The 12,650-nt window shown below is 42.1% G+C and overlaps 1 protein-coding gene across 6 annotated transcripts in view; it reads left to right on the top strand.

The window, feature by feature from the left end:
• The window catches only part of LOC105931089 (membrane-associated phosphatidylinositol transfer protein 2), a 98,783-nt gene that overhangs the window by 82,503 nt on the left and 3,630 nt on the right, over positions 1–12,650 (top strand). For 4 of the 6 annotated variants that reach the window (XM_036140519.1, XM_036140520.1, XM_021320088.2 and 1 more), the window contains 12 exons: positions 3–122; positions 4,480–4,691; positions 4,775–4,950; positions 6,705–6,875; positions 6,989–7,129; positions 8,504–8,665; positions 8,760–9,020; positions 9,482–9,630; positions 10,164–10,280; positions 10,507–10,623; positions 10,737–10,885; positions 12,443–12,592. In XM_036140519.1, the coding sequence (XP_035996412.1) occupies positions 3–122; positions 4,480–4,691; positions 4,775–4,950; positions 6,705–6,875; positions 6,989–7,129; positions 8,504–8,665; positions 8,760–9,020; positions 9,482–9,630; positions 10,164–10,280; positions 10,507–10,623; positions 10,737–10,885; positions 12,443–12,592 (1,925 nt within the window). Of the gene's footprint in view, positions 1–2; positions 123–4,479; positions 4,692–4,774; positions 4,951–6,704; positions 6,876–6,988; positions 7,130–8,503; positions 9,021–9,481; positions 9,631–10,163; positions 10,281–10,506; positions 10,624–10,736; positions 10,886–12,442; positions 12,593–12,650 lie in introns of those variants that run through there. The other 2 variants (XM_012869607.3, XM_036140521.1) reach the window with 2 other exon arrangements.

Genomic DNA, 12,650 nt, shown 5'->3' with positions numbered 1-12,650 from the left:
AGGTGTGTGTGATCGGGGACTGTGTGGGAGGAATCCTGGGCTTCGATGCGCTCTGCAGCAGCTCCGTGACGGTGTCAGAGAGCCAGAACAGCAGCAGGCGGGGCAGCACCATTAGTGTCCAGGTATACCTCACATCTCTCTGACAATGACAGGTTTTTGGTTAAAATTATTATCAATTGTGGAAAGAAATCGAAAGATTCCCGCATCGCGTCAATCGGCCAGACAGAGCTGCCATTCAGAGCCAAGCTGTAAGATCTATTCAGTCAAATCAGATTTCAGGAAATTTCTGGCTCCAGAGCAGCGTAAAGATTTGGCTCCTACCGAGGTCAGTTTCTTTGTAATAACGACACAAATGGATGTGTTGCAAGTTACATCTGTGCTGCGGTGCAGAACATCATCTGTTCCAGAACACTGGACCTTTAAGGGCCTGATCTTCAACGATTCTAAACAAGGAGCGCTTAATTGCATGGAAAGAAAAATAACTGTGGGCAATAAGTGGGCGTGTTGCGGCTGATCTTCAAACATTGGGTCCCCAGTGGATAAAACGTGCAAAACGGATTTGGTCCGCCTCATTTAAATGAGTAAATTGCGTGCACTACTGGCTGTTTGGGAGCTGCTGTAATAGAATGAGGAAGATCAAATCCTTCACATAATCTCCGCCAGACACCCAGGACACACAAAACCTTTTCAAATAATAGAGAACTTCTGCTCTTTGACTTTTGCTTAGAGAGAATATTAATTACTATTAAAAAATAAAGGAAAAAAGGTTGTTTTGTAAGCAGAAGTTCTAAAAAAAAGAAGAACAACCTTTTATGTCTGAATTTAATAGGAAAATATTACAGTTGACAAATCAGATTTATCACTGTTTATCATTATTCTACCTGTTCATATATCAGTGACCCTGACCACATCAAATCTGACAGCTGAGCAGAGCTTCTCCTGTCCTGTTGACTGAAACCTCCCTCCGGTCGCTGGAGGTAATAATAACTATTTAAAATGAAATAACAACATGGAGAGGTCTATCCACGGTTTACCCTGACTCTCCCCACGCGACCCGGCATGGATAGAGTTTTAGATAACTTACGGACCCGCCGCTCTAAGAATGACCACACGTCCCAGAATAACAGTCCACATTTTGCACAATCTGTCCCCATTTAATATGGACCCAAAACTTTTCTGCAATTTTACCGTTTTATGAATGAGAACTAGATCTGAAGTTGCACAGCGATCGCTTCAATGGGAGCTTGGTGTGCAGCTGAGTGAAAGACAGAGAGCGCGATCAACGCCCACACACACCCACTCCGGCACCATCAGACCTAAGACCGTCAGAATATGTTCCCATGCAGTCAGACTCTCTCTCCTTCATCTGTCGTTATACCAGTGCCTCCTTTCTGGCCAGAAGGACCGCAGGTATTTTTGTGCGGATCTGACTTTCAAAGGTACTAAATAGAGAGACAAAAACTGCCTCCACTATCAGTTTCAGCTTTGATAAATTGCTTTGCGGGTAGTATCTACATTTTCATACCCCCCTCCCATAAATTTGCGTGGTTTGGTCATTGACATATGATTTATGAAGGCACACATGCAAAAATGGTTGTACTCACTGTTCTGCTCATGCAAAAAGCTTTGCTCCTGGTTTGAAGATCAGCTTTGCACACTCTAGTTAGGTTGAACCTGTTTAATACGTATAGACCTTTCGATGATCAGGTAGGGCCGGACGATAAGTCAGTAACAATAGATATCGATTGATAGATGCGTTGTGCGATGGAGGGGAAAAAAAGGCTAAATAAAAAGTTTCATAGAAGAAGAGTCCCCCCCTCCCCTTTGCATCCTAGCCTATCATGTAGGTTAATACTGCAGTCATTACATCCTCCCAACCAATCACAAACACAGACCCAGGAACGCTCCGTCACTAAGCTCCGCCCCCTTCACAGAGTTCAGGGAGCAGGTGTTCTTTTAAAAAACCTGTGGTTTGTTAAAAAGTTGGTTGGATAACAGGTTTGTATGTTTGTTTGTTTATTTAAAAATAGGTCATTAAGCAACTACATAAGATGACCAGGGCTGCTCTTAAAATGTATATTTTGAATTTTCTGCTAATTTTTTATATTGATCGATATATCTATTTTTATCAGTTTTTTTTCTGTATTGTCCAGCCCTATGATCAGGTCCTTTGTGTGTAAAGAAATGGCTAGCAGAGAGGTATTACTCATAGTTAATCTGTTTCTGTCCAAGGAAATGTTTTTGAAGACGTATTTGTTCAAATATATCAAATATCATGGTTTGATCAGTTACCAATCACAATTTTGCAAGATATTGTTAAATTTGAGGTGAGGGCATTTCAACTGCCATGATCATTTTGAAAATGTTTTTGCAGGAAATGCAGTTGGTACTAATTTTTCTTTCTTTAACAAACAACAGGTAGGCCACATACAATCAAACGGAAGTCATAACTAAAACAACAACAAAAAAAAAAAACATTTTATTTCACTTCAGGTGAAACTTTTAGGGAGCAGTATGCAGGAAGTAGTGACATCTAATGGTTGAAAATGCCAATATGTCTTTCAACCACGCATCAGCGTAAATCAAACCACATTTACAGCTTGTGACAGTTGGGTGAGTTGCAAACACCTACATGAGTGCTGTTGGCTTTGTGAAAGACAATAAAATAAAAGTCTAAAATGTTTCAATGACATTACGGACATCCCTCATTACTAATAGAGATGATAATGTCCAATCAGCATGTGATGTCATTTCATGGCATTATACGTTGACATTAAACAGTATTTAAACCCTCACAAACTTTTTTTTTTGACACAATGGAATGTTTCAGATTACCCCAGAAAAATATCAAACACAGATAACTGGAGTGAATTAAAAATGTATTTAAAAGATGGTTTAATTTGTTTTGTAGAAATGAATCCATATCGACCTAACCTTGTTTAGTGATAACTGGTACTCACTCGCTGTTGAGGAATTGTGGCCTTCAAAAACTTCTGTGCAAGATTGTTTTTCACTCAGCGGTTTTTGAGAAGTTTCTTTTTTTTTTTTTTTTTTTTTTTTTGGCATGACCGGTTTAAGATCATGCCACAGCTCCTGAATCAGAATAGGCCTTACATAATCTTTTTTGGTATTGAGGTGGGCTTACTTTAGATCATTGTCCTATTTTGCTTGAATTTAGGGTGATAATCTGATGGATAAAGACTCTCCTCCAGGCTTTCTGGTAGAGAACAGACGTTTATTGTTCCATTAGTTACAAAGACAACCCTGGACCATCACACTACCACCACCATGTTTGACTCTCAGTATGATGCCTTTCTTTTTAAAATGCTATGTAGCGTACACCAGATGTAACCCTTATAAGGTTTTTAGGCACATGTGGGATTATATTATTATTTAGGTTTGTTTCGGTCAGCAGTGGTTTTGGCCTTTGAACTCTGCCATGGATGTCATTCTATGCCCAGAGGTGTGCAGAGCTTTAGGTGTTGGTCTTGGTCCTGGATGAGTTGTCTAAGATGGAGTAATATTAGTCTGGGTACTGTGTTGCATTGTTCCATTTTCTCTCCATTTTTGAAGGGGGTGTTTTACTGTCGCTCTCTGGAATCCCCAAACCTTTTTCATCTAGATACTAATAGTTTCTCATCTGTTCTTGAATATCTTTAGCATGGGGGTTGATGTGTTGCTTTTGGAGGTCTTTTACACTCCTTCATGTTGTCTGTCAGTTTCTATTCAAGAGCTTTTTTGATTCTACAGGTCTGGTTGTAATCAGGTCTGGGTTTAGCAAAGGAAACAGAACAAAAATAAAATATGAAGTTCCCTTAATAAGCAAAATAATAATTTGAAAACAGCTGTTTAAGCAGAATTTACTACGGTTATCTTTGTTGGGTATTAATTTTTTGATGATCTGAATCTTTTAAGAATGACAAAAATGCCAAAAACTGAGTAAATCTATAAACCCCTTTTAAACATCACCGTTTACAGGAAAACTAAGGATAAAAAAACAAAACAAAACAAAAACAAAAAACGTTCTGCATGCATTTCAAAATCTTTGATTTCTTGTTAAACATTAGATTTAACTAAACTTCAGGCAAAAGTTTGGGGAGATGTTTGTTAACCAAGGCTATCTGAAACGGGATCCTGATTTGAACAGCTTTTTGTTTAAAGATGTCGGAAATCCAATAAGCATTTATCTCGTGTACTTGGTCTTTAAATATTTAGTTCGCTAACCAACTAGAGCTTTCACTAAGAAGTGAAACGGAGTGGACTTGAGATGCAAAGACCATGAATCATTCTACATTAATCTCAACGCAGTCATGCTGCTTGCACGGACAATAAAATACCAAACAGTAGGAAACCATTCTGTGTGTGAAGATTGAAAATTCAAGACATTAGCTTCAAGCCTTTCTGCACTGAAAAACCTGACAGCGAACTAACAACTAAAAGGGGATAATGAAAGACAATTCTCCATCTTTGGTTTCCTAGGACACAGAACTTCTTTCTCCTGGTATTATCATAAACAGCATCTCCCCGTCCTCACCATCCCTCGAGGGAAGCCGCCATCTCAGCCGCAGCAACATCGACATCCCTCGCAGCTCGGGGCCCGACGACCCAAAGAAACAGCTCCCCCGCAAGCGGAGCGACTCCTCCACCTACGAGCTGGACACCATCAAGCACCACCAAGCCTTCCTCTCCAGGTGACATAAAGAGAAACACAACTTGCCTAAACAAACTGCAGAGTTGCAGCTCATGCGTGCTTTCACTGTTCCTCCCCGAGCAGCCTGCACTCCAGCGTTCTCCACGGGGAGCCCGGCTCCCGGCGCTCCAGCAACAGCACCATGCTGGAGGGGGGCTCCTTGGGAAAGTTCGACTTTGAGGTGACCGACTTCTTCCTGTTCGGCTCTCCTCTGGGGCTGGTGCTTGCGCTGAGGAAGACTGTGGTCCCCTCCTTAGATGGTGAGGAAGTTCTATGTGTTTTACAGTTGACATTGTCTGACAGGCTGCTGCAGGGAGAAGGTCTAAGTGTCACTTTGCTGTGTGAGAGCTGCGTCTCTGGAGCAGCTGGGAAGCAGGTGTCAGAGGTCAGAGTTCATGTTTCTGATCTCAGAGGCTGACAGACATGAATACGTGATGGATGGGCTCGTGACGCCATCGGTCAGACTCTGCTGTGACCTTTTGGGATTCGGGTGGGAAAAGATTCTCTCTTGCAGCTGTTTGAACAGATTTGCAATCGCACCCGTTTGTTAGATCGGTTAACACAACATTTACACGTTTTCTTTATTTTTACTGGGAAAGTTCAAGGACGAAGGACAAGAAAACATTGGCTTAGCATAGTGAAGTCTGAGTCATACAGTAAATGCTTAGCAAAAATAACAATGCCCCTTTGGCTGTTTTATGTCACGTTACAGCCACAAGCTTAAATGTATTTTTATTCAGATTCAATTTGACTGACCAGTACAAAGTAGTGCAGGTTATGAAATGGAAGACAAATAATAGTGAAAAAAAACTCAAGAATGTAGGGGACATTTGTACCTAAATCCTTTGTTACCCCTGTTATAAAATGCAGTGCAATCAAATGGCCTCAGAAATGACCTAATTAGTAAATACATTTATATAATATGTATGTGATGCAACCTCTGCATATAAATCCAGCTGTAAAGGCATCAGAGGTTTGTTACAGAACTTTAATGATGACAGCAGACAGGTCGGTGAAAAGTGGGGAAGCCCTAGATAGACATGGGCCGTTTCTCAATTCACGAGAACGAAAGTATGGACTCACGTTCTCGTCAAGTCCGTTCTTGGCCAAGTATGGACTTGGGGAGAACTGGAGCACGCAGAACGTATCTCTGTGTATTGAAACAGAAGCGAACTCGTGAACTCGTGAACATCAGCACACATGCACAGGCTCGTCTGGACCTGCATTTCCCCTCCTGTTATTAGTAGATAATAAATTATTACTTATATTGATGATAAAATTAAATAATTGTATGAATAATGTATTCATTGTTGAATGTGAGAGGTAATATTTTCTGTTAAATAAATTATAATTTAAGTCCTTCAGCCTTTTTTTAACATACCGAACTATTTATACGCTACACCATATTGTATTGAAAACATTTTTAAAACAATAATATTTTTAATATCCAAAAAAGCCTAACAAATATTAAAAAAAATTACACCGCAGTGCATTCTGGGAAAGCGGTCAGTCTGAAGAATGGACAGGTCTGCTCTGATGCAGGCTCGGTAAAAAGGGCGGGGCGAGAACAAGCTCCGGGGATTTGGTCCGTACTCGGTCTGGTGGTCTTGGCGATTGGGACCGTGCTGGGGCTGATGACATGAGGCTGATGACGTGAGGCTGATGACGTGAGGCTGATGACGTGTCACGAGCACACGAGAGCGCTCAAATACGCTTATTGAGAAACGGCCATGATGAGGAGCAGGGAGCGTAGCTATGGACTCCCACTTTGCAATCGTGGACGTTGCTGTGTTGTACTATCACATCAGCCCAATGAAATAAACTGAAATTTCTGGTTATGACAACACTGATGTGGAGAAAATGATAATTGCCTTGATAAAGTGCAACTGTAAATGATAACATTTCTAATAACAGAGTCTGCTGGTCCTCATTTAGCGGTTGTGAATATCACAGTCAACCCTCCACTCTCTCATTCTGAGCCTCTTTATGCCTTTTATCTCTGTCCCTGCTGCAGTGGCTGCCCTACGTCCAGCCTGTCAGCAGGTTTACAACCTGTTTCATCCGGCAGACCCCTCTGCCTCCCGCCTCGAGCCTCTCCTTGAAAAGAGGTTCCACCTGTTGCCTCCCCTCAGCATCCCTCGCTACCAGCGCTTTCCCCTGGGTGATGGACTCTCAGCTCTCTTAGGTTTGACTGCACACACACACATTCTCAGCCTATTCGCTGCGACGCAACGCTCTTTAAACATCAGTAATTGTCGGCTGGCCCTTTCCCTTCCTTTTCTATCTTTGGGTTTTCAGTTGACACTGTTCAGAGTAACCCGCAGCTTCTGATGGAGTCTGGCGGTGCAACCTCCCACCGCTGCCACGAGAGTCCTGCCAGCGAGACCTCCATCCTTGTCCCGGTCCTGAACTCCCAGACCTCTCTGGTCCACACTGAGGGTAAACTATCAGTACCGCTCCTTATCTCATTCAGCTGTTTGCTGTTTAGTGGTAAATAGCCCACACTACGACAGACATGGCAAGACTGTTACTCTGAGAGTTGTTGGAAACCAAACTGGAGCAAACGGACAATGACTGTTAGAGGGCTAGGTCATCGTTTTTGAAGTGAGGGTCTTTGTGTTTTCGTTTAGGATAAATCTTAATTAGTCAGTACCAGAGGCTGAAGCTAGTTTGAGAGAGCAAGGAGAATTTGGTCTTAAAACTTCGCCCGTCTACAAAACATCTTACGGTTTAGGTGGATGCTGTTATATTAATCTCTAAACAACCAAGATGTGTGCAGTGTGCAGTAGCGTACACTGAAGGAGGAAGTGGTGTGAAACACACACGGAGAACTGAAAACGCAAAGGGTTTCCAGTCAGAGTAACTGTTTGGTAAAAAAAATAAAATAAAGTGTTGTAAAAAGCAAAACCATTAAAGCTGTTTGGTTGATTATTTACACTGCCTGACTTTGTTTCAGGCTGCAAATCCTTTACATATTTGTTCTGCTGGACTTTTTGTTGGTTTTCTAGTTTGTGTTACTTGCATATTTTTCTTAATGTGTCTGTTTTGTTAAGTATAATTATTTACACCCTTTTCACACACACATTCAGTTATGGGACTTTTCCATGGACTCCGCTGAGCCGTACGCTACTCTACTCTGCGCGCTTTGAGAGTTTTTTGACTGCGAGTGTTCTCGACCCTACTCAGCAGGTAGTACGGTGGTTATCGAGTAGAGTAGTGCTCTTATGTGAGCCGGCTGCTAGTCAGTGATTGGCCATGGGCGTGGCCAGCCAGCCGACAGTGGGGCGAGGGGGAGAAAATTAACAATACTACGTAGAGGGAAACACTGGATTCACTAAACTGATAGCTGTGAAGTTTTGTCGGGACTTTGAAGCAATCAGCTGGTTCCCTTATATAGGACATTTTTAACCAATCTGTATAATCTGATTGAATTTGACTTTGTAAAGTGCCTCGAGATGACATGTTTCATGAATTGGGACGATTAGAGTGGTGCGGGGTGGTGGGGGTTGGGGCGATGGAAAAATTCCTTAACTGTCTCAGTTTTGGTTCTTGTTCCATCCAGTTGTGTAGCATTCTGCTTTAGGTTCCCTGCGATCCCTTTGGTCCTTGTGTATGTAACGGTGTGACATCTCATTTTATTGGATCATTCCTTTCTTTTTTGTATTTCCTTTTCCCTGCCGGTGTCTGGGCCCATCATCAACACAGAGCGTGACGGTGTTGCACCCCTAACCTGACAAGCTCATTGGTTGGACTACACCTCTAAGCTCTGTTTCTGGTGTAGTGACTTCCTCGCTCTCTTCTTTATTTCAACAGCTGATACTCTTCAGTCCACTTTATATGCTGATGGCCTGTGCCCAGCGTCGACATCGCCAGGTGTCCCCCATCTTCGCTGCAGTCGCAGGGCCAGCGAGGCCAGCATAGCCAGCCAGGTGTCTGGCTTAGCAGACTCTTACACCGCTACCAACATTGCCACAAGTAAGTTTACACCTAAGCCTCAGGCTGACTGCAGTTTTGGTCTTGGAACAACGCTGACCCTGTTGTTTACTCCCTTCATCCGCCCCGACTCCAGCAAACAAATGTGAAGTGAGGCACTCAAAAAGACCCAGCCTGCTGTTACAGGTGCCTTACAATAGGTTTGTCTCTCGGAGCGCGACTGTTCGCTTGCACAACAAAATCCGCCGGGTGTTCCCAAGAGCTAATGGTGTGGAATCTGAGCAGAGCTCAGATCTTAGCTCTGACATGACCTCTGACCTCACTGATGTCACATCTGACATCACAGACACCAGCTCGGTGCCCCCATCGCCCAGGCTGCTGAAGAGCATAGAGCAAGGTACCCTGGGAGCTGTAGTAAGAGAATGATAGTGAGGGGTGCTATGGGACTGTAGGACCTACCGTCATTCCCTGTGCTGTGCCCATCTTCTTGCCTCTTCTGATCTCACATAATTCTCCTCGGTAGCCCTGTTTCTAGAAATAATAACGTTAAAAAGCAATCTTACCCCTTGTCGTACATGTCCAGAAATTCTGGTTTACTTGAAAACAATAAAGTGACTTGCATGAGATTTCCTTAGACTCACTGAGCGGTTACCTTCCTGCAAGTTTGCGTTTTAAACCCTCCCGGTGTGACACTTTGTCACTGTCTGTTTTCATTCATAGAGCCTCTTAGTTAAAGCCTTGGTCATGCTTCAGACATAGAACCCTTCTGAACTCTTCACCTCTGTGAGGAAGAACCTCACCGCAGTCATCAACATAGAGAAAGCGCTGATTGTCTCTCTTTGCTCCTGCCTGCTATAGTTGCGTCTCGGTGGTGGGGCAGTAAGCGGATGGACTATGCTCTGTACTGTCCTGATGCTCTGACAGCGTTCCCAACTGTGGCTCTGCCTCATCTCTTCCACGCCTCCTACTGGGAGTCCACAGATGTCGTCTCGTTCCTACTCAGACAGGTTTGTGCCCTCATCTATTATTAAGAGTTATCCAGTCGTTTACTCTTTGAAATCACTAAAACTGCTCTTTCTGAAAAGAGCGTAGAATAGATGAAACTAGGGAGGTGCAATCTCATTATCTGAGAATGATTTTATGCAAAAATTTAATGAACATATTTTGTATAGCCTATAGACTGATCCTAAATGTTAAAAGGAAGTAAAATAGGTCACTTTTAAGTTCACAATGATATGACATTCTACTCTAGGTATTGGCTGTTAAGAAAAATAACTTCCCCAAACCTCTCTTCAAAATTCTGTATCAACCCTTTAATACTGTATCTTACCAGTAATAGAGCATCTTCATAATTATAAACCCAGATCGGTTGCTCATTGACGAGGCCGAAGCAAACGACTTGTCAGAGATGAGCCAAAGTGAAACCTTATTTTACTACATATAGCACGCTGCTCAACATCAGTAAATAAATTTTTTTTTTATTTTCATAAAATATTTCCTTTAAAGTTTGTCTGTTTTGGTCTCCCCTTTGCTTCTGTAGGTAATGAGACATGAGAACTCAAGCATATTGGAGCTGGACGGTAAAGAAGTGTCTGAATTTACGCCCTCCAAACCTCGGGAGAAGTGGCTTCGCAAAAGGACTCACGTCAAAATACGGGTGGGATTTTTTTCTTGTTAGCCAGGCTTTACATACAGAAACTCCAAAAAGCGCTGACTTTATGGATATGGATGGATAAATTAATGATAAATGGAAATAGGCAATAACCATATTGTGTGTGTGTGTGATGGCATAGTTAGTCTGAGTTTAAATAGGGGATTTATACGTTGGAAAAACTGTTAAAACTAAGGCAAAAACTGAATATCTGTTTTGGTCGCTTTCACAGAACGTGACGGCTAACCATCGTGTGAACGATGCCGTCTTCACGGAGGACGGCGTGCAGACAGTAACGGGACGGTTCATGTACGGGCCTCTGGACATGGTCACTCTCACCGGAGAAAAGGTGCCCGTTAAACCGCTCAGCTGTGAAGAAAGGAAACAAGGGGTTACTGTGAAATCAATTAACCACAGTGTCTGTGACAGGCTAAAACTTTTTATCTTTTTTTTCCCCTGCAGATCGACATCCACATCATGACCCAGCCTCCATCTGGGGAGTGGGTCTACTTCGATACAGAGCTCACTAATAGCAGTGGGCGCGTCTCTTACGTTCTCCCAGCGAACAAAAGACTGGGTATTGGAGTGTATCCCGTTAAAATGGTGGTCAGGTATGAGTACTCGCAAGTCCCAGAAGCACATACCTTGCTGTGAAAAAAAAAAAGTATTTTAAAGTGATTAATTTGATCTATTATTTGTTTTTTTAATTCACATCTAAAGGTTTCAGTTCTTCTTATAATTTATTTATTTATTTATTTATGTTGTGTCACTTTCTTTTTTCAAATATCACATTACACATGTCAGCTTACATAATAATATATATGATTTAGCAATGGCATCTAGGTGTTATTCGAGTGTATCTGTTGCTTTATGTCTGTTGGTTGTGCTGTTCTTTTTGTGTATCTTTCCAGGTGATGGAGCAGACAGAGGACGTTTTATCATTCTCTTCCTTTTATCTCCTCTTTCTTTCACCTCTACTCTTTTTTTTTTTCTTTTCTTTCACTTTTTGTTCTTCCTTTACTCTCCCATTGTCATGTCCATATAATTTGAAATTCTCCTTGCAGGAATCATAATAAAGCTATTTACAAGCATAAATCAAGTGGAGCACTATGGCGAAAGCTGTTTGCTCCACTTGTAAAAGCAAAATCTGTCGAGCTCCATCTGGCATTGAGATATCAATTCCTATTGCCATAGTGCTAGACAGGACACTGGGAAAAAAATAAAAAATAAAAAAAAATAAAAAAAATAAAGGTTTCAGTTCATCAAAAAATAATAATTAATATTAAAATAACCAACCGGTCTCTATGTGACAGAGCAAATGATTACCCCCAGAAATCACCTAAAGACGTAGAACCTCTCTGACAACATGAAGTAAGCTCAAAGATCTGAAATATGAACAAAACATGCCTCACTCTAAAGTAAAAAAACAAACCAACAGATTAAACAGAGTCACAAAGGCCTATCTGAGGCTGTTGGACTCCAGCGAACCAGAGTGAGAACCACAAAGAATGAAACAGTGGTAAACCCTCCCAAGAGTGACCCGTCTACTAAAATCACCCCAAGAGGGTAGAAGCAACTCATGGAGGGAGTCACTAAAGAGCCCAGGACAAGATTTAATGCACCGCCGGTCCAGCGGTGCATTAAATGCAGTAGTGTGATGGTCTCAAAGTTGCTTTGCTGCTTCAGAATCTGAAAGACTTGCCGTAATTATTGGAACCATGAATTCTGCTTTCTACCATCATCTTTGGTCACCATCAGTAAGCTCAAGCCCAATTGGGTTATGCAGCAGAACGGTGATCCAAACCACACCAGATGGTGGTTTTGCACAGTAGTTGCAGAAGTGTGAATATTTTATAAAAAATAAAAAATGAAGGTTTTTGGCATGGTCTACTCAAAGTCTGACCTTAAATCAGATTCAGATGCAGGGACATGACCTTAAACCTTGAAATGACGTTTGTTGTTTTCAAGGGGTGAAATAATTTAAAGCTGCCTTTTGTATTTACTAACTTAATCTTTGTCTTTTGATTTAAAAAAAAAAAGTTTAACTATGCAAAACATGCCAGCAGTGCAAGAAATCTGACAGGGTTTTCATGCCCTATACCTCGAAATTCTAGCTGCCATTGCTGTAACCTGTGCTTCTTTTCTTTCCTCTGCTGTGTCTCTAACAGAGGCGACCATACAGTCGCAGACAGTTATCTCACTGTTGTACCCAAAGGCACCGAGTTTGTTGTTTTCAGCATCGACGGGTCGTTCGCCGCTAGCGTGTCTATAATGGGAAGCGACCCCAAAGTTCGAGCTGGAGCAGTGGATGTGGTGAGGTACGGATGACTCCACTGTCAGACGGTAACACGCACGCGTTCGGCTGGTCCGGAGAAG

The sequence above is a fragment of the Fundulus heteroclitus genome, chromosome 8 (assembly GCF_011125445.2).
Source record: "Fundulus heteroclitus isolate FHET01 chromosome 8, MU-UCD_Fhet_4.1, whole genome shotgun sequence".
In the NCBI taxonomy this organism is placed as follows: Eukaryota; Metazoa; Chordata; class Actinopteri; order Cyprinodontiformes; family Fundulidae; genus Fundulus; species Fundulus heteroclitus.
The sequence above is the reverse complement of the archived record's forward strand: the minus strand, read 5'-3'. Positions and strand labels throughout refer to the sequence as shown.